Here is a 22,044-nt window from a genome sequence, read left to right as displayed (position 1 = left end):
AGCATGTTTCCATGATGTCTCATATTGTGCATATGGCGCCATATTCTATGTATACTAAGTCCTTCAGACCATATGTCTCCCAGGATGAGGAATTGAGCTGTTTGGACTCTTTTCTAAAAAGGGAGGGAGGTTTAGCAGTCGCAGGGGACGGTGAATGGAGACATCACGTCATCAGAGACTCTGTGTTTTTATGCTAATTTTCTCCACAGGACACTCAGACTGTGAGATTTGTTCAGGAGCCAGAACAAAAACAGATGTGACTCTTCTGCATGTTTCTGCATGAGTGAAATGTAAAATAGATATTTGCCTTCTCACTCTTATTTTTTTAAATTGAATTCCTCCCGACAGGTTCTCCCTTCATCAACGCCATCATCCACAAGGGCTTTGACGAGCGCCACGCCTACATTGGCGGCATGTTCGGCGCCGGCATCTACTTCGCCGAGAACTCCTCCAAAAGCAATCAGTATGTGTACGGGATCGGCGGAGGCACGGGGTGTCCCACGCACAAAGACCGCTCCTGCTACGTGTGCCATAGGTGAGAGGTTTTGTTTATTCTGCTAAAAACTTATTATCTCTACCAGTGTGGCCAGTTATTTTCCAAACAACTTTCATAGCTCCTCACTTCTTGTGTCTCAGTTCAACACTAAGTCTTACAGACCTTTTCCACTTTTACAACCCTGACTCACGGGAAGCAACACAATGAGTACAGGGAAGCCCAAACTGAATCTAAGTATATTTATTAAATCAAGGCCTGTAACACCACAGCTAAACATTTCTGAGTTGTCGTAGCAGAAAAAGCTCAGCCACACTGTTTCAAACACCAGCCACATGGATCATAGCTCTGTTAAATGCAATACAATCTCTTTTAATGTTATTATCAGTAACATTTGTGCCCAAAAGGTTCAGCTGTAACCAGGATTTAAGCCAGTAACTCCACCACACGGCAAAATCGTAGTCATAGTTAACTCAGATGTTGTCACATAAACCTGATTTATACTTTATATGATTTTAAATATCCTCATGATGGACTCTGTTCACCAAGCAGCCGCAGCACAAAGGAAGAGCTGGAGCAACTGGCTGCTTCAACAAAATGAAACATATTGTGAATGACAGCATAGCATTAAGTCTGTTCACTTACTTGGCAGGGTTATTCCAAAGTTGACATCCATCTGTGCTCATATCACTCTCCTTTTAATACAAAACAGTACAGCACATATATTTATTAAATAACAATTGCACAAAGGGTTTATTGTGAAAAAAGTAATATGCTATTATTATCCATCCATACCACTTGTCCTTGCAAGGTCGGGGGCTGCAGGATGACTATTATTACTGTATGTAGTATGATAATGAGACTTGTATGTATATAACATATTACTAGTATTTTCTGTTAGTAAGAATGACTATGAATATTTTGGATGAACTAGAATGGCACTCAGGGGAGCACATAGCATTGCTAAGGGGAAACAGTCCAACACAGCCTGATAGATCCAAATTATCTAGATCTGCACAATTATTGGAAAGCACTGTCAGTTTTGTCTGATTTTTTATTTTATTTTTTTACATCAAGACCTACAGTAAATACTGTATCAATTCCTGAGAAATTGACGTTGTTGAAAAATATCTTATAAAGTCATAAAAATCCTGGATCCAGCCCTTTAACAGTCCCCAAGTGTTCGCAAACCAACCCACAAACAGGCGAAGTGAAAACATGACCTTAAACAAACATACTGTGTGTGTGTGTGACCTCAGATAAGATACATTTCTGTGACCTTACAGTTGACAGAAACCGTGTGTGTGTGTGTGTTTACAGGCAGATGCTGTTCTGCAGAGTGACACTGGGTAAGTCCTTCCTTCAGTTCAGTGCCATGAAGATGGCCCACGCCCCCCCTGGACATCACTCGGTTATAGGTCGACCCAGTGTCAACGGCTTAGCGTATGCAGAGTACGTCATCTACAGAGGGGAGCAGGTCAGTACACACACACATGCACACACACACACACTTTTCTCAACTAGAAACTGTCTGTTCATGCCCATACAGCAGCCTCTGATTCATTGTTGTGTGAATTAACTACTGTTACAACTGGATATTCATTCCAATATATCTGATTAACAGTCTTTAAAAAAAACTTGGCCTTAAACTATTAATCAATCTTTAAAATTGTTAATTTTCTGTTGAGCTATTAATCACCTCTCTTGTTTTCCAGGCTTACCCAGAGTACTTAATCACCTACCAGATTGTGAAGCCGGAGAGCCTGGCCACGCCCGCCGCCACGGCCGAGCAGAAGTCGTAAAAAGTGCAATCACAGCTGAATCCAGAGGTGGCCGCGCTGCAGTGGACCAAACCCACACTAAAACTGAACTAGGAGGCGTTTCAGACCTCAGACCAGATATTAGAGTCTTCAGAGCCGGACTTGAGGTGGGAGAGTGTGGTTGGGATTGTCGGCCGGGGGCGGGTGGCAGTCGATCCTCGGGAACACAAGACGCGCACGTTTTCTAAAGAGAAGGAACAGAGGATGATGAGGTGGTGTTTGTGCTATGATACACGCTGAGTCCGGCACAGCAGACAGCAAAAAATCCATCGGGCCCTGTAATTAATTGGATCTAATTTTCCAGGGAGAAAATGCAAATGGTTTGATCGATGCATCTGGAAGGATACCACTAAGCCAATTTTTAAATTTGCAGGCCTGTGGCTTGATCCTAAAAGCAATTAAGAGAGCAATTACAACAGGACACAGTCCAAAGCAAAACAAACATCATTGATTTTGCACCTTTTGCTCCACTCATGTGTTCCACCCTGAGTTTTAAATGTGCTGTTTTGATATTGCGTCCTCTTTTTGGCTTTGTGCATTATCCACAGCAACAGCAAAAAAAACAAAACAACACCCTTAGGTCACTTCCATAAACGACGATTGTCATGCTGAGGGAAGACAAAAATCGCAGCACTTTTTTTTTTACATTACAGCTTGTCACGTTTTCACCAATGGGGACGCAGTTCTCCGCGTTGGCTCGCATCCTTCCTGCTGTAAACAAAAGACGAGACGATGAATGTTCGTGAGCACGGAGAAGTAAAAGAGATTAACTGTGGACAAATACCCAGAAGTCAATAAGCTGAAAACAAACAGGAGACCACAATCCACTGCTGCTGCACACTTTCCGCTCTCTTCATACCACAACCAAGCCACTTCATATCCATACACTGAAGAGAAATGTGCTGTTTATAGTTTTAGAGGTTTGGGGGTTAACCTGCTGTGAAAGTCAAAATTTTTGGTGAAGCTGAGCTGGGACGAGTGAGCAGCAACCACAGTAGTTTAATGTGATTGGCTGAGACACCTGTCAGTCAAGCCTGAACACACCATTGTAATTGCTGGCCTTTTGAGGGTTAAAAAAGACATGGTGGCTGCTGCTTGTTTCAGCCCAGCTCTGACTGAACCGGTCCGCAGTTTGTCACCAGAACCAGGAGGACGGACCACAAGGGACCAGACTGTTACATGTACATGAATTAACTTAACACCCACCGAATGCAAATTTTATGAATACACCCACAGATCCCCTCTTCAAAGATGCAATTTGATGCTTTAATACACACAGCAAACCCACATCTCTTATATCAAAAAGGATCCAAACCGCATCTCTTACACCAGCCTCCTCGGGGTGTGGAGTGTTTTTTGGGGAGGGTCAAAGGTCGCTGGATTCACACCTGTGTCCCGCTGCCTCCGTGTGTCCCACACACACACACACACACACACACACACACTGACACTCTCAACTGAACACATTTCTCCATCTTGTGTTTTCATGTCCATCAGAAGGGTCCACATTCTCCCTGTGTTGTTGTTTACATGAACCTGCTGCCTTCGGGCCCCTTTTCCTCTCTACCTGTACCAGAGGGAGCCCCTAGTGGTGGGACAGAGGAACTGCTGGCTTGTAGTATTAAAAGTTGAAGAGTACACACACAGTATGTACAGTATCAGGAAGGTGTTTATGTAGGGTTTAATTTCTACACGTTACTATTTATTTGTGTACTTCTTTTCTCAGACATATTCCATTTTCTTTTTCTCTCGCAATGTGTTTCCACTTTTTTGTTGTTGTTTTTTTGTTTTGTTTTTAATTCTGTTGGAGTTTACACTTTTACACACATTAAGAAAATGTGAAGTGAGCCTTGTCACTGTATCTTTGCGAGCTGTTCCCAGGTCTGGTTACAGGCTGAAAGACATATAGACATGACCAGAGATCAGCAGGTTGACTGAAGATGAGGATAATAGATCTGTTGAACATAAAGAGGAGCTGTCACATTTCCATGTTAACATGTACAACAGACGACCACAAGATTAACACTCCTCACAACGTACTGTAAGCTTGTTTTAACAACACTGACCATGTTTTTTTTCTGTTGATAGTTTGTTATTTATGTTGTTTTTTTAAAATAATGACACTGTACACTCCACGGGGCCCACGTGTAAGTTTAAGTTGCTTTCATGTTGATCATGACAAATCAAGTCAATGGAGGGTGCTGAGGTTGTTAGGGATTGTCCTTGAAACGACGTGGAATGGGAAGAAAAATGGCCTTAAAAGTCTTTGAACGTAGAAACATTGCCTTGTAACCGTTTTGGAAGCTCGTGGCGGAGTTTACCGAAATCACGCAGTAGCATAATGTAGAGAGAGCTGGTTCATATCTTGCTTGTCGAAAGAGTAATAGACATTAGATAGAGAGGACCTGTTTTAGTATGAGCTCAAGTGAAATATGGGACTGTAGACTGACAAAGCTGCTCTGACGTTTGATTTACTTCTGTTCATCCTCCCTTGTTCTGCCACGCAAACCCATATTTCAACAAAATTTGCACTTTCCAGGGAAGGTAAAGATGACGATGGTCTGAACCAAGTCCCAACAAACATCAAATCCTCGTTAGAGTGTGAACTGAGCCGAAAATGAAAGCTGGGGCACACGATGGCCCCTCAGATGAATAAATTAAACCTTTTAGTGAGAGTGTTTTCATGCTGTGACATTTTCACATCAGCGTTTTTTTTTCTCCCTCGGTTTCGCAGCCCAAATCTGATACCAATATTTCATCCCAATAGCAGCGAATGATAACAAATTATTTGTGCAGCTTCGCATTTCAACAAATCACAGCCATTCATTGTCTGAGAAATGAAAAGAAAATTAATTGAAACTGAAAAGTTAAATGAATAAGTAGACAGAATAACAACCGATGATTAAAGCAGAATGGAGAGAAAGTAATAAGATTGAAATTAGATTGTGACGCAAACAAACTCTCAGAGGGTAAATTCACCGCATCTGAATTAAAGAAGCTCAGATTCTTCAACTTTTCACCAACAGCTTTGTCAGTCAGTCAGTTCTTCAGCGACCAACTGCTACTACATACACTACATTTTCCTGCTTTAACACCTTTTGCATCATCGATGATCAGTCTCTGCATTAAGACAGAGGTTTCAGATGAGGTGGCAGCATCTTATCAGCACTAACAGAGCAGGTGGTCTTCATGTTGTTGACCTCTACAGGTCAGCAACACTGTGACTTAATAGCAGAGAGCCATGGGCTTTGTTTTAAACCAGACTGTAAATAAACTAACTCCAGATGGGCCTTTTAATTGGTCTTTTATGGATGATTTTCAGTTTATTTTTCTTGTTTTTTTCCCCCTTTGAAAGACTTTTCAAAGACCTTTTTTTATGTGATAACTATTTGAATTGTGTTTTAGCTGGTCTCTCTTAACCTGTACCACGAGCCAGTCGCTCATCTTCTTGTAAATAGTGTGAAGAGTGTGTGCGTGTGCAGGTGTGTGTCCAATCAATCCACATCATCTCACATTGTGACCCGCCTTCTACCAAAAGCCACAAGTTTCATGAACTCACCTTCCCATCAGTTACAGTTAACATCCTGTTGTACAGACGGTTGTACAGAGCTGCTGACCAGCTAATGTGGAACAGAGGAACTCCTCCTTACTCTTGTACAGAAGAAAATCCTTAATAAAAGAACTTAACAAAACGTCTTTTTGGTTTTTCTTCAGCTGTAACGTCTCTGGCACCACGCGGTTACAACACAAAGTAATTCTCAATTAATCTTTCCTCCGTGTTCATTAGTTTCATTAATTTACCTCCACTGAAGCAGGCAAGTCAATTTTGCCAATCCATAATTTTCAGATTAAACAGCTGTTCATTCACACACAAGTCGACAGGATGTTTTCATCTATTATTGCCCTCACTGCAAGATATTAAAAACACAATGACAAAAACCCTCATGAAAGCAGCAGTTACTGCAGGGCTGTTGCACAAAAGAGTGTGAACACTCCACTGTTTTACTGTCAAACTACCACTGGCTTTCATTTTTTAACTAAAAAAATTGTAGGTTTTAGTGTTGAATGTGATACAGATGCCCCCCTCACCCTGAGATCTAGAGGACCACGGGGTTTCATGTCTATGTGAAATAAAGTCGAGGCATTTATTTTCTTGTCTGCGGTTAGGGAGGCACTCAACTGTCTTAAAACTCAAATTCACTCCTTCCTGTAGCGGTGAATTGATTTCCTGTTTGTGCTTAGAGATAAATGACCATGAGGGTGAAATAATTGGGCAGTTGAGTCAGTTTAAGAGCAGAAAAGCACCACAATTCATCAACGCAAACACACATCAGGATGACAAATCAAGATAGTAAGGAAAAGGCAGAATCATCACAATTGTCACAGGTAAAGAGCTTATCAGAGATTTTTATATAGTATATACACTTTATAATCCATCTGGCCATTGCTGGTTCAGGCATGTTGATTTTAGAGTGGCCAGAGAATGTGCTAATTTAAGACCAACAATAAACATAATCTGTTTGGAAGCTTTGTGGTTAAAGTACGCTGGAAGCGAATATTACAAAAATAAAAAAAGAACTACAAATTTCCATTGGTGTAACTAAAATGTGTGATATATAATTAAAATAATGTCATTTTAATTTTCAAATTTACAAATCAATATTCAAAATAACAAATATACACAGAGGATGTGGTATAATCTGCTGCTGTGCTGATGGCTCGCACATGTTTTTTTTGTTTTTTTTTAAGTCAGCTGAAATAGGCTGAATGAGGACATGTGCATCACCTCACCACTGGATGGTACTGCAGGCTCACATTTATCTATATATATATAATGGCATGCCATGTATATATACTCAAACTTTTATTTTGTCATTCATAATATACCCACACTTTTGGAAAATATAATTTCATATTGATTGAATAATTTCATGGCCTTTCCTTAGCTCCTGAACTGGAAAATCAGATACTAAACTAGAACCAAATTTCATTGAATTGAATTGATATCCTTAATATTTTTACCACAGCACATGTTAACACTCTCTAGATGAAAGATTAGTGACACCAAAAACCACCAGTAAGTGTGTTTGTTTGGCATTAAGCTCTCAGGGCCAACATACATTACTTAATATTAACATTTTTAATAACTGCTATTTTGCTCTGATAGGTTCTGAAGCTAACCAGTGCAGAGATTGGACAGCAGGTGTGAAAAAAGTGTTGCAGTCCAATCAATGAATACATGCCATATGTTTTATACATCATCCTGTGACATCAATAAACCTGCTACTGAAGATATTTAGGATGCAGCAAACAGTCATTGGTGGGTTTTAGGCTGGTGGGGGCCACGGGAAAAGAAGCAAACAAGTAATTTGGATGGTAATTGAGTTGTGGGGACAGGGAGGTACGAGGGCAGGAGCTGTCAGCCACTGAGGATGTGGTATAATAATCTTTTGGTGTGCTGATGGCTTGCACATGTTTGTTTTTTTTAAATAGGCTGAATGAGGACATGTCCATCATCTCACCACTGGATGGTGCTGCAGGCTCACATTTACTCTCTGTGACAAGAAAGCAAATTTGGAAACACAAAAAATCCCTCTGACTTTTTAATGACAAAGACTGCTGCTCATATATTTCCATTTTCGTCACACATTGCAGAGAATTTGCTGTTCTATATTATTTAAAGCACAATCAGCGAACAAGACATACCAACAGAGGAAACCAGCTGCAGTTGCAACCTGTAAACCTTGATTTTCTTGCTGTTGATTTTTTTCGGTTTCCAATCCACCTAATTAACACCCTAAAGGCTCTGTAACTCTTTTTAAACACTTGAGCTTTTAACCTATTTACCTACCTTTTTTTTCTTTTTTGCACATTATTTAACCTATTATCTATCTCAAATATAAATTTTTCATATTGGAAAAAAGAAATTGCCATGTGTTCCCCCTTGAACCCATATTCACTGAACCTGTATCATATCATGCACTTTAACTGGTGTGCACCTTTTCTTAAATTCCTCCATTCCCCAGAATGCCATTTGTGATATCATCAAGCCCTTATGTTGGTCAGCTGACTTAACTTAAATATATCTATTCATTTAATAGAAAAGACAAAGTGCATACAGTTTCATTAAGAACATTGTTTATTCAACAGTGGATCTTCAGTAATAAATAAATGCACAGATCATTCATTCCACAATAAAATTGAGGGAAAGTTGTTTTTTATATATATATTTATATATATATATAAATGTCCAAGTGGAGGATTGATATTGCCATGATGGGTAAACAGCATCGACCAGACAGAGAGACGATCTAGACAGATGGACTAACACAGAGAGGCAGACAGGCCGACTGACCGACAGACACACATGTACAGACCACACAGACTTGTACAAAGTATTGCGTTTTTCTCTGGCTCTCCTCTCTCACTTTCTCTCTCTCTCTTGCCTTACATGGACAAAATGTCTTTATGCAAAGTCTAGTCAGTCTAACATCACCATGATGTGCAAATCAATCATAAATTATAAATACAGTATTGCATCACTTCAAAGTGCTACAGAGATAGGTGCCGACAATCTTCAAAAACAGGAAAAGGGTTGTTTTCTTTTAAACCCTGTGTGTGTGTGTGTCTGTGTGTGTATGTGTATGTATTTGCTTGTGTGTTTTGTGCATGTACTTCAGAACTTGGGTGTAAAAGCAACCGTGGTGGGACTTTGTGCCTTTGGATGTCTAGCACAGAGTGTAGTAGAGCTTAGCCTGGTCAAAAGCAAGAAGCAATACAAACATTGTCTCTTATTGTAATTATGGAGATTTGATGTGACATTGTAAAAAATCAGTTTGTTGTGAATGGATTGTAAGTAGAGTAATTGCATGACTCCAGAGTGCTACAGAGAGGACTGTGTACAATCTTCAAAAACAGAGAAGGGTTGTTGTACAGATACACACTGAATGAGATAAATGTTTAGGAACAACTGCATGTTATTGGCTTACAGCCTGAAAGGTGAAAGCTTTAAATCCCTCTCTTACTGAGGAGCAACACTGAGGATCGCTGATGTTGAGATCCACATTTGGCTGCACTGTTTTTTTTTTTTTTAAATCTCAGGTGGATCTGTGAAAACAGCAAAAGATCTATATCCAAGAGAGAAAGTATTGCAATCCAATTTGAATATAAGAGCCCAAAATGGTTGCAGGATTAATTCTATCACGCGTTTAAAGTAACCTGAGTTCTTCACAAATGTTTTTCAAAATTTTTTATCTAGGCCTTATTTTAACATGTACAGTTTATACCTTGTTTGTGTGTGTGTGTGTGTGTGTGTGTGTGTGTGTAAACATGAAGAGAGAAGCTGCACTTCTGTACTGCTCTGCTTTGCTCTGCTCATTGACGTAACATTCAGCAGCCTGCTTTTCTATAGCAGCTAAGAAAACCAACCGTTCTCTGGCAAATCCAGAGAAGCCTAAATCCATGGAATACCTTTATGTACAAGGCACAAACATCTTAAGGGACCATCCACTGGTGGTGCACATTTTAGCCCATTATGTTAAAAAATTTACCATTTCCCAAAGCAATCCCGACAGGAGCCGGTGTTCTCAGTTCAATTTGAGTGCGCTATGAAAATACACTCTCTGAAAAGGACTGAGCCCAGTGTTGTGTATGTTTTGGAAAATGGTCAACAGCGAAGAATACATGACTTATAATGACTTAAAAGATGCAAAGCTACCAGCGTGGTCCTTTAAGCGGCTGTCATCCAGGACTAATATGCTCTAAACTTTGCCCTTTGTTCTAAAGGACAAAAGACAAAACACATTTTCTTACGACTTTTTCTTCCAGCCCTTTCAGCAAATACAACTTGTATGTGTGATGTGGCAAAGGGAGTTTCCTACTGTAGCGTGTGTATCGGGGGCCCGCGGTGGAACAGCCCGGTCCTTACAGGGGGGCCTGGCCTTCATTTGGCATCTTATTTTATTTATTTAGCCTCTTGGGTGAGGAGACGAGGAGCAGAGGAGAGAGAGAGAGGGGGGGGGCGGACGGGGTGAAGATGAGAGGCAGAGATGAGAAGAGGAGGAGGAGGAGGAAAGGAGGGAGGGAATATAAAAGGATGAAAAGGAGATGAGAGGGGAGGAAGGTGTCGGAGGGAGAGAGAGGGAGAGGAAGAGGACGTATGAAAGACAGGAAGCTCCGGTCGGATTGCCGGCAGAGCACCTGTCACTGAAGAGGCTCCTGCTTTCTATCACCGTCTCCTCCCCTCTTTTTTCCATCCATCTCTTTTGTCCGGCAACAGGAGGGACACCCAAAAGGGGAAAGAGCGGGTGCTTAAAATTCCTCCTTCCTTCCTGTGTCCATCTCCTCTCCTAAAGACCTGTCGTCTCCATAGCAACAAACCCTGTCTTCATACTGAGCTTATTCAGTTGGTAGTCATGAATGTGTGTGTGTGTGTGTGTGCACGGTGTGTTTGTGTGTGTCAGAGAGAGAGAGGAGAAGAGTGTTTGCTGCTGCTCATGCCTCTCTGAGTCAGTGTTTGTGTGTCAGTGGTCCTCTGTGTGTTGTTGTTGCTGTTGTTGTTGTCAAGGAAGTGGGTGTATCATCAGTAAACGTCAGTCCAACACTCCCTCCAAACCTGTTCACTGAAACAAGTTTTGAAAACCAGTTCATTTTTGGTCAGTTTGAATAAATCTCGTGTTAAAATGGACGGAGCGTTGGCTGGTTTCTGGACTTTAAAAAGTTTTGTTTTTTTTTGTTGTCTTTTTTTTTCAGTCTTTGAGTTTTGAATCAGGCACCATGACGCTTCTCACCTTCTCCACCCTGGAAGCATGTACATACCGCAGCGGTCAGTATGACTGACAGCTCCTCCAGCCAATGCCAGCCCAGTCTGTGCTCAAATAAGTTTGTTAGGGTGAGGAAAAGGCTGCCCATTGGCTGTCCATCAGCAGCCGGGCGAGGTTGTGAGCGGGCTGTGGTGTAGGTAGGCAGGGTTCACCACGGAGACGGGGAAGTTGAAAATGAACGGAGAGGTGGGCGTGGTCGCCGTCGAGGCGGCGGCCGTCGACGACTTGGGTCCGAGCAGCGGGCTCGCCGTGGCGGCCGCCTCGGCGGCGCAGGAGGTGGCGAGGAGCTGCGACTCGAACTGTAGCAACTGGCCCATGAAGCTGAAGTTGGGGGAGATGATGCTGCGGCGCCGGCGCACAAACTCGAAGGCTTCGTCCAGACGTACGCGCTTTCTCTTCATCAGGTAGGCCAGGCAGATGGTGGCGGAGCGGGAGATGCCTGCTTGACAGTGGACCAGCACTCGCCCACTGGAGTCCCGGATTGAATCTGAGGAGAGAGGAAGGACAGAGGTCAGAGGTCAGATCTTTCCAAGAACAGAGTCAAAAACAATAAAAAAAAATCTCCTCCATTTCTTCACTGTGACCTTAAAAACCAAAAAAAGTCTGTGAAATGGCGCCACATTTTCAAAGACATTCATGGTCCCAAGAGTATGAACCACTTCCTTTAGTGCCACCTTGAGATGACATTGTGGTTGCACAAACTGGATGAAGCTTTTCAGCTTTCAACTTCAACGCAGAGAAACACACACCAATGCTTACATGCTAATCTAAGAAGGTCAACATGGTAAACAGTACACCTACTAAATTAATTTCCCTTTGGGCATTAATAAAGTAATTTACATTGTATTGTACAGTATTCGTCATCATCAGCATGCTAACAGCTAGCATGTAGTCCAAAGCAGCTCTGTGCCTTGTGCTATAGCCATAGCATGAAACCAGTTGAGGCGCGGCCGCTAGGCAAGGCTAACTGAAATGATGAATCCCTGTTTCTCGCCAGACAACAGGGCCCCAAGCATGTTTAAAGTTGAAGACCAGACTGTTCAAAGAGGAGTTGAGCTTATTTGTTTTTTTCACAAAAAGATAATTTTTAAAGTTTGTAACTGAATTTTTTAATTGAAAAAGAGGAAAGTTATAATCCGTACATTTTTTTTCATCAAGTACTTTCATACACAACAGATGTACAGTAACGCTTTGCCTCACTTCCTCTCCCCCACACTTTCATGCCTCCCTTCCTCTTTCTGTGCAGTCAAATCGAGAACTAGCTTTAACGTGAGAAAGCAGCAAATCACATTTAACTGAAACATGCGAGAGCAAAAAAAATTTGAGTCATCGTCTCCCCTTTTCACACCCCCCACCCCTCCTGTCCTATTTATGTCTCTGCCTCTTTCAGTATGTTTAGATGCACGCTATTACTCCGTCACTGTGAACAACCATTTGTAGGTAATAGTTTGATTAAAGCATTTACACTAACTCAATTTTCTGAACATCCTCAGTTTGCTTGATTAGTTGGACAGTACTGGTACTGTCCTCCAGCATGTGTGGCGGCCTGCAGGAAATTAGAAGCACACAACATAAAGAAGATAATGGAGGGATTTAATTTATTGTTTCTTCATGATGAAGAATTTAATCTAATTTTCCACCACTGCTGGCCATGGTGATGTTTGAATATAAAATTGCTGCTTTGATTTGAGCTCACTTCATTTCATCTCTGGCACATGAGCAAAATTAATATCGAGGAATGTTTACTGCCGTTTCTCTGAGAGCAGAGCAGAGATGCCTGATGACTGGTAGCCAGCCACCTTCCCAATCTCCTCCTCTTTGTGACTTTCTCTGCTTTTCAGTTACTATATTTTTCTTCTTTCTTAGTTTCACACACACACACACACACAGATTTCAGGTAACTCCACCACAGTGTCTGTTCACCCGGTAACAGCGGATGAGTCAGACTCCGGTCCCACAGCAGCTAACTATGACGCATACCAGTACCTACTCACACACATCTGAGCGCACGCTCGCAAACACACACTCCACAGCACGACGAAACCACACACACAATGTCTGCACACGGCATGGATGTGCAAAGCAAAAGCAAAGCTCACACTTGCCTATATTATTTACACAAAATACACGGTAAATGCTGGAGAGAGGAATATTTCATCAGTTCAGATTTTGGTAGGTTTGGTCTTTTTCTGAGGGCTACTTGGAGATTATTATTTATGTCTGATTTGTCATCATTGGCCTGAAAGCTTTTCCACTGCAGCTCTCTGAATAATACTCAGACTCTGAGAAATGAGGCACTTTTACATTTCCGGTCTGTTTGAGATTAACAAAAGAAGAAAAAGAAGAGGACCGTTTAGTCAACATGAGCGGTGATGAGACACTGTGACTGAAACCCAAACGGCATCGACTGATAATCCTGAGGGAAAAAGGAAATCACAGTCCCACCCACACTCTTTAACCGACAAGTGATTAGATTTAGTTAAAGTATACATGTCTAGGCCTGTGATTAGTGGTTTAGTCAACTGAAAGAAAAATAATCTGTCAATATTTTGCCAATTTTCAAGCAGGGGAAAAAAACATTTAATGGTTTCAACCCCTAAAATGTCAGATTTTCCTGTTTTTCCTCATCTTTCATTCATTTTTGAAGATCTCACACGTTTGATATTATCCTTGCAAATTATCAATTAATTGAGATAATAAAAAGGAGATGAATTCATTAGTTAGCCCTTCATATGTGTTTCCACTAATATCAAAAAGATATTTCACATTGCAAATGCTTGTACCCGAAATTAAAAATAAAATAATACAAATCAACAAAATAGCTTAAAAATAACAGTTTTTTTTTATATAACCTAAAAATTATGTGATCTAATAACAAAGCCCAAAAAGCAAGGAAGCTTACTCATGGTTTTCCACCATGAAATAACTATAAATAAACACACAGCATCACACACGCTTACTCACTGACCTATGAATTCGATGGCCTCCAGGAACCAGCAGCTGATGTCCTCTTTGTGGTTGTCCTCCACTGGGATACATTTGTACTGGTACGCCCCCTCGAAGTGGTTGGGGCAGTCGGCCGACACGTTCAGCAGGGCGGAGATTCCTATGGCGTCCAGAACCTCTTTCTTTGAGGCGTGGAGGGCGCTGCCAAGGTAGAGGAATGGGAGGATCTCGACTGGGCCGCCCTGGGTGGAGAGAACAGATGGGAGGGTGATGGTTAATTAATTATTTCTTTAACCAAGGAGGGGGGGGGGGTTAGTTCATTATTAATTTAGTCAGGCCTTAAGTATGTTTTCATTCATTGAGTGATTCCACAAAGAAACATCTCCTGACCCAATCAGCTTGGAGAGCCATGTTAATGAGAATTTACTTAAAATGAAAAACAGCTTTGACGATAAGACAAAGAATTTCCTGTGTCAGTGAGCAGCAGAGGCCAGATGACTGCAGTATAAGCATGACCTTAAATATTTTGTTAATCACATTAGTCACACTTATCATCAGACAGGGGCAGCTTATTATCTGTGTAATTAATGCCGAGTCATTTGATATGGGCCATTTAGTTTGTCAGTTTCTGTCTCGTGCCAAATTGTTTCCACATATGGAAACACAACTCACTGTACGAGCCGAGCGTCTCGTCAGCCGAACAGTATGTTCCAGACATGGGTCTCGGTGGAAACATCAGCATGTCATTTATCACTACATGTATGTACAAAAGACTCATCTTGGTCGATTTGCGTCCGAATACTCTCATGGTTCCACTGGGAAACACTGTCATTTTTCTGTGATCACACTTAATCAATGGGAGTAAATGGCTCTTCTGAGAAAAACGATGGCTTGGTACACACACATCCTGTCATAATATAAAAATATGTGATCACATGTTTCTCCTCTTCTAACCCTAACACTGGTTAAAAAAATATTATTGTTAATCATAAAATCTTAATTTCAAAGCCCAGGCATGACCACCGTCAACATTTTTGGAGCTGTTTTTGTTCATCTGGAGCCATATCTGAAAGCTTATTCTAATGTACAAGTCATGGTGTTGTTTTTCCCTCCACTAGATCTGGGAGGTCAGGCTGTTGTCGGTCTATACCGGTAGTGAGACTTATTGACGAGGGCTGTGTCTGTTTATGTCACTGCCGCTGACGACCTCGGTACTGACACAGCGTCAGGAAACGATCAATACTGCTAAGAGATGTAATGTGAGGAGGGGGGGAAGCGGGGGGGCGAGAGGGAAAAATACAACAGAGATACTCAACTGGCTTTTACCTAGTCCATCATATCAATACTGCAACAGGAAGCTAGAGTACTCCTTGAATTATAACTCAACTTCCCCAACAGCGAGGCCGAAACTGTCAAGCATTTTCCTTTCAAAACATACAGAGGCTGAATTGTCTGTGTCTCTGCCTTCATGCGTTCCGGGGGAATTAAACCCGAACCACATGTGACTTTGAGCATTGCGTAAAATCTTGCAGGCTGGAGAGCAACAGATCACTGACCAACAAAGCAAGGCCACCGGGGTCACAGGAAGTGACAGAGAGGTCAACCAGAGGTAAAGACAAATAACACATTTAAACAAAAAAGTGGATTTAATGAATGTCTCTATTAAGTTTATGTTGATTTTCTCTTGGCTTGCTTTCAAAAGAGGATAAAGAGACAAGTTTGTCACCGGTTTAAATTCCCACACTCTTTGGGATAATGTGGTTGAATGTGATTAACACTTGAGATCCGTTGAACAAGGCAAATAACCTCCAGTGTTTGCACTCAGGAGCTGTTAATGTAAGTGTGGGAAAGTACAGCTTAATGAGCTAAAACAAAAATGTTTTAGCTGGTGGAACATTAATACATGTAAAATGTCTTATTATGTTTAATCATTAATCAAGTATAAATAAAATAACATAAAAACAGCCTTGTTTTTTTATATGCATATTATTATAAATTGAACACTTTTAGTAAAAGTGGGAAAAGTCTAGACAGTGTGTACAGTGTGTGTTGGTCTGGTGATGTGTGATAGGCATTTGTGATTATTTCATGAATGAAAACACTTATTGTTTTTCAGTTTTAACAACTGGCTGCACATGCTCATGCTGCTTACACATGACCCACACTAGTTTGACACTGGTGGATATTAGCTATTCTTTCTAAAGTCATTCCAACCTAAAATAATACAATATTATAAAATAAATGTTACTGTATATATACAGAACTTTCTTTTAAAATGTACTTTACAAAACAAATAAAACGGCCAATAAAGTGAAAGTATACTGTAAGAACACAAGTAAGAAGAACAAAATGAAGAAAAGGTGAATAAAAGCGTTGTGTTTGTCTTACGTTGTGCTTTACCTGGTCGTGGTGCGGTGTCCCACAAGACGAGCAGGCAGAGTCGATGCTGGACTGGCTGTTGAGGGACGGTAAGGATTTGGTCTTTAAACAGAATTCGGGGTACTCTGAGAAAAATCTGTCATATCCACCTGTAAAAAAAAAAAGGAGACATCATGACAGTGTATTGCCTGAGGGACAGGACTGTAGTACACCGTGAAGGATGATATATAGTATTATATTACTATGACATTAGAGGGAATGTCATAGTAAACCATGTGAGATTAGTTTCACTACTGAAGACCACAGACGGACTGTTTCAAGTCTTTACAGAACACACTGAGACATACGTACATAAGAAAAAAAAACAAGTTCTTCTCCACAATCTGCACCAGGATTTTCTTTCTGGGTGAAGTGTGTCACACTGACCCCTGACCTACTCTGCTCTGTGTCGACTGGTGTGGATTTGGAAACAATTTCATCATCTTTTTGCATTCGCTTTTTTTTTTTTCTTTGTACATGTGCAGGCTGACCACTGCTCTCTGCACCTCAGGGATCAAATCAGATTAACTGGGGAAAATGTCATCTTTATAAGCCACATACATTCACTCCTGAGCTTCAAGGCGCCTGCGTCATTAGGATGCACAAAAAAGAATGCGCCACAGCTCGCAGCAGCTTTGGCTTTCAGATTTTCCTGCAGTCTAAATATAGTCACGGTGGGTAAATCGAGTGTTGATTTTAGACTTTACCGGTTCACCCATCAGTGATTTACACAAAGATGACCCTTTTCTGAAATGATCCTGAGTGTCTTTGTAAGTCCCCGTGATTAGAAGTGGCTCCTACGCATCAGCATTACCTCATTCACTCAGCTCACAGCCATTGGTCTGACTGTGTGTGAATGTGTGTAGCTGTGAGTGAGTGAGTGAGTGAGTGAGTGTGTGTTGGTTGTAAGAAGAAAAAAAAAAAACTATTCAATAAAAATCTGCATAGAAATAGAGCAGGCACTGTCAATCAATCTTTATTGGCTAATGAGCAGCCACAAGAAGAATATTCAGTATTTTTATTGAGGCAATAAAATAATATTTATTATGTTGGTTGAAAAATAAAATGAGCAGTGACCCACATTTGGGAGTAGGTGGGATATCGAACAAGGCTATTGATGGGATTTTGAGCTATTATCATAATTATAACCACCATTATTATTATTATTGTATTAAATTTTAATCCTTAATTTAGTCATAAAATTCCACATTAATGTGCAATATTTTATATTTCACAATAGTAAATATTTGTAAAGGGCTCATTCAAGAGGAAAATTTAGAGCATGAGGTCACAAGATTATTAGAGACTAAGAAGCCGCCTATGAAAAATGGCCAAGTGTTTCTTGTAGGCTGGTGCTTCCCATTCTTAAGGCTGAATCCAAGACTAAAGATTAATTATTTGTCAAAGCATTAGTCTATGGGTAGGTAATGGGAAACATTTGCGTTTATTATTCGTATTATTTACTAAACAATATTAATGTTGAATCCATAAAGCCATAAACATTACATTCAGTTCTTCAGTGGATCTGGTATGAAGCTGTATCCTGACATCTAATGAACACACTGGTGCTGCTGGTACCAGTGTGTATTACCACTAGTTATTATGCTGTAGTTGACCCATATCAAAGCTTAGTAATAATGAGTCACATTTACCTTTCAGCAGGTATATGCGTGTGCCGGATGAGTCTCTGCTCAGCGCGTTGAGCACCAGTGTGACCGTGCTGTCCTCCTTCACCGAATCCGAGTCCTGCGTCCTCTCGTCGTACAGCACCACGGCGGAGTACATCCCGGAGCGGAACCGTCCCCGGACCTCCTCGTCCCCGGCCAGGATCTGGTCCAGGCTCAGCGCGGAGCCCTTCGCTCTGCGGCGCACGATGGTGTTGCAGCGGGCGTTCACCGCGCCGCGGATGTGCCCCGCGCTGAAGGCGAGGAAGGAGCGGCAGTCCAGCACCAGGCACTTGGCGCTGTCGTCCTTCAGGAGCCGCTTCAGCACCGTGCAGTCCATCTCGCACAGATCCTCCATCGCGCGTCGTTTTCTGGCTGCGTGTGTAGAGATTCACCGTCAACTGATCTCCGCTCTCTGTGTCTGTGTGTGTGTCTCTCTCTCTCTCTCTTTCTCTTTCTCTTCCTCTGTGCCCCCCACCGTCCTTCAAACCTGGAGAAGGCGCACTGATCCTGCGGTGGATGTGGATTCCCTCCGCGCCTCTCCTCTATCCGCTTATTACCTCGCGCATTGTAACCGTACTCTACTCTTTACGCGCTGTCCGGTCACCTCTTTCTTTCACTCTCTTTCTCTCCGAGTGTTTCTCCTCAGGATTGTTTCTCTTTTTTTCCTTTTTTTTTTTTTATGAATGGGTGCATCACGTCACGGCGGAGGTGACGTCAACCGGTTGCAACCAATCACAAAGTGTCCAGATTCCCGTCCCATTTCCTCCTCTGTCGTTCATTCATAAGAGAAAAAAAAAACAATAAAACACAGACATCAATGAAACGACAAGAGGCGAGGTGGATTGAGATCAGACTCCATTAGTGGTTTGACTTGCCTTAACTAGCTCATGACCACATTTGAATCATCACTAGTTAGGCTATATTATTGATTATTGATTTTAGATGAACCATTTGTAGACCTAGTTTCAAAACTGGGACATATTCTTGACCTAGAGATGACAATTTACATTTTATTCATAATTTATAGTCATATTCATAATTTCATGTGACTTGATTTCAGTATTTTCATAAAAGAAACAAAATACAACTAAAAGAAGAGATTTATATATTATTACAATTATTCATACTTAACATCAGACTTTTATTTGACAGAAGTACAAATGCAAGTGATTGCTACTGTCACTTTGTTTGCACCGGATGTGACAGTATAGGAGCTGATCGTGAGTTTTTGCCATGACACATTTAGTAGCATGCAGTGTGCAAATATAATGCCAGCTTGTATTGAAAGCTGTCTGTCTGCTTTAGCGGCCAAAAAATCAGCTTCAAGGTCCCATCACATCTTCAGTTTGATAATTTACTCAATTTAAACGAAACACCAAAAATTAGCATTGGGGTTCTATTTTTTTCAGTTTCAGAGTTAATATTTTCTTAAAATATAATAATTTAAATATTACATTTGCATCGCATGTTGATCATTTCAGTGTGACTGTGGTGTAATGTGCTGACTGCAGGTGGGTGTGTGCTTACGTATGTGCACACACGTACATAATTCTGCGCGTGTATACGTCTGAGTGTGCATCTGTGTGTGTGTGGGTGTGTAATCCTACAAGCGGAAATGTAATTTGCATCTTCTATCAAACAGCCTTAGTGAGCGTGCTCAGGTATTTGCATGTTGATCTCATTTCCATGGTTACGGGAGGAAAGAGAGCAGCACGGCAGCAGATGAGAGGAAGAAAATGCAGACACCCTGACACAAACAGACGGCCTGCAAAGCAGACAGACGCTCCAGCTAAAAGAGACGTGCCTATAAACAGACTATAGAAACACATCATTTTAATAATGTATAATCCACAGATAGATACGTTTATTATGAATGGGCTAATGTGGGAAAACTTGTGTTTGAGCATACGTGTATAAGAAAAACATGTGCATGTGGATCTGTTAGTCAGGCTTTTGTTTGCAGGCCGTCATGTTCAACTCTGAAATGTTGTGTCTGATTTATTTTTAATGAATATCCTAGGGTGTAACTCATTGTAATGGCACTTGTAAGCAGACGATCACTATCAGGAGCTGCTTGTTTCCAACCAGCTTGAGCTCATGGGAAGTTCTGGAGTGTTTGCATCACGTTGCCTGACATAGTAAAAAAGAAATAGACTGTCTAGACCAAACAGATGGCAAATGTCAAACCTCACGAGAGAAAATGGAAACACTGCTGTTATTGTTTAAGATGTAAAATATGAGGCCTATTTAGAGTTACTGTTCATGAGATCTACTCTTTATCTACACTTTCAAAATGACATTATGTCCTTGTTCCTCTATGAAGCTGGGGGACTTGCAAGAGACAGATTAGAAGAAATAATAATAATAAAAATATCGGTCATATATCATATTTTATGCAGCAAAGTTCTATTTATCCAGGGCATGGGTCAACACAGAAACCTACATTTCCAATAATGCAACACTTAAGATCATTAGATCATTTCCTCCAATATAAATGTAGTAAATAGGCAATTCTTCCAAATGAAACCTCCCTATCAGGGTCCCAGGGTGGAGAGCAGTCAGTGAGCCCACATTACATGGAGTGTGTGGATCTGCATGTTGTTGGTCCACTCATTTAATCAGTCACCTGACTCATAATTTGTATGACCATGTGCTCAAAATCATACATGAGACAAGTCACTATCCTGTGAGTATGTGAATGTGTGTGGTGCTTAAATCTGTGTGACAGAAGCACTGCAGCAAAAAATAAGTCATGAATGAAAAGGAAGGACCTTGAACATTAAGACAGAGAGGTGAGAGGATGGAAGATGGAAGATGAGACAGCGAGGGACAGAACAGGGGAGGAAGAGAAGGGAGGGATGAAGGATGATGATGAGAATGTGATGGAATAAAAAAAACAAAAAACCCAACATGATTTTCTGTGCTGGATTGCAGACTCAAGAGCCCCATATCAACACACACGGACACACACCCGCACACACATGCACATACACCACTCTGCATTTACTGCCGACCCTAAACAATGCCTTGCACAGGCGGGATGGTGCTTCTGCTGCCGTAGCAACAAGGGAGAGGTGTGGGAGGGCGGAGACAGCAGGCGGGGGGGCTGCGAGGGGATTGGCTGGGCAGATACTCTGCACTGATGTCATCCCTCCCTCCCTGCTCTGCTCTCCCATGTCCATCCATTCATCCCCTCACATCCCTCGCCTACATGTCGTCATCCATCAATACAGTGGTAGAGTGTGTGTGTGTGTGAGAGAGAGAGAGAAAAAGAGAGGGAGGGAGGGAGGATATTTTTTAGGCTACATGTCAGTGATGGTAAATATCTCTTTCTCTCCTCCTTTCTTTGCTCCACTTTCTTCTTGCTGACCTCTTTCACCCTCATTCCTCTCCTTCAGCTATAATTTCATTTTCTATTGGTTAATTTACGGACACTGTGAATATTACAGCATACAGCACTCCAACAGTATGCCTGAGTGATGAAAAATAGGAATATTAATGTGAAAAAAAGAATATAATAAAGCACATCATAATGCTACATGGCCAGGTACTGTAGTAAAAAAATATACAATAATCTACTGTAAAAAACGTTCACAACAGGGAGAATAGCATGACAGCAAGGTGAGGACAGCAAAGAGCAGTTAATAGCTGTGGCTCAGCACATAAAGACTGTTGGTGGTTGTGTCCCTGCCTCCTTCTGTCCACATGCTGAAGTGTCCTTGAGCAACACCCACTGCTCCAGTTGGCTTTAGTATAAAGGCGCTATACAAATACACTCTATTTACCATCTATGCTGACAGTAAATGACTGGCAGAGCTGACTGACAGTTCAACAACTATTGTAAATACGCTCTCTTGTCTACACACAGGAGCAGGATG

At 41.4% G+C, this 22,044-nt stretch overlaps 2 protein-coding genes across 3 annotated transcripts in view; one reads left to right on the top strand and one right to left on the bottom strand.

The window, feature by feature from the left end:
• The window catches only part of tnksa (tankyrase, TRF1-interacting ankyrin-related ADP-ribose polymerase a), an 87,740-nt gene extending 81,735 nt beyond the window's left edge, over window positions 1-6,005 (top strand). Inside the window, exons 27-29 of the mRNA XM_085793543.1 lie at window positions 349-535; window positions 1,814-1,970; window positions 2,209-6,005. Of these exons, the coding sequence (XP_085649669.1) occupies window positions 349-535; window positions 1,814-1,970; window positions 2,209-2,295 (431 nt within the window). The 3' untranslated portion in view covers window positions 2,296-6,005. The remainder of the gene's footprint in view (window positions 1-348; window positions 536-1,813; window positions 1,971-2,208) is intronic.
• A 4,860-nt stretch (window positions 6,006-10,865) lies between these two features.
• On the bottom strand, window positions 10,866-18,816 carry dusp4 (dual specificity phosphatase 4). Of its 2 annotated transcripts, none has more exons than XM_085793563.1 (4): window positions 18,152-18,816; window positions 16,482-16,609; window positions 14,104-14,323; window positions 10,866-11,622 (listed from the first exon to the last, which is right to left on the bottom strand). In XM_085793563.1, the coding sequence occupies exons 1-4, from the start codon at window positions 18,519-18,521 to the stop codon at window positions 11,234-11,236; spliced, it is 1,107 nt and encodes a 368-aa protein (XP_085649689.1). In that variant the 5' UTR covers window positions 18,522-18,816; the 3' UTR covers window positions 10,866-11,233. The 2 variants fall into 2 exon arrangements, with proteins under 2 accessions (XP_085649689.1, XP_085649688.1); XM_085793562.1 differs by having other exon boundaries at window positions 16,470-16,609; window positions 18,152-18,629.
• Window positions 18,817-22,044: the final 3,228 nt, after the last annotated feature.

Source organism: Trachurus japonicus, chromosome 12 (genome assembly GCF_045865225.1).
Source record: "Trachurus japonicus isolate A0001 chromosome 12, Traja_1.0".
Lineage (NCBI taxonomy): Eukaryota > Metazoa > Chordata > Actinopteri > Carangiformes > Carangidae > Trachurus > Trachurus japonicus.
The sequence above is the reverse complement of the archived record's forward strand: the minus strand, read 5'-3'. Positions and strand labels throughout refer to the sequence as shown.

Bases quoted from the DNA above. Each gene is read 5' to 3' on its own strand.
- dusp4 (XM_085793562.1), bottom strand. From the start codon at position 18,521: ATGGAGGATCTGTGCGAGATGGACTGCACGGTGCTGAAGCGGCTCCTG. The intron at 16,610-18,151 runs GTAAATGTGACT...TTTTTTTTACAG, and splicing joins ACGCATATACCTGCTGAAAG to GTGGATATGACAGATTTTTC. The intron at 14,324-16,469 runs GTAAGACAAACA...CTCTCCACCCAG, and splicing joins ACGACCAGGTAAAGCACAAC to GGCGGCCCAGTCGAGATCCT.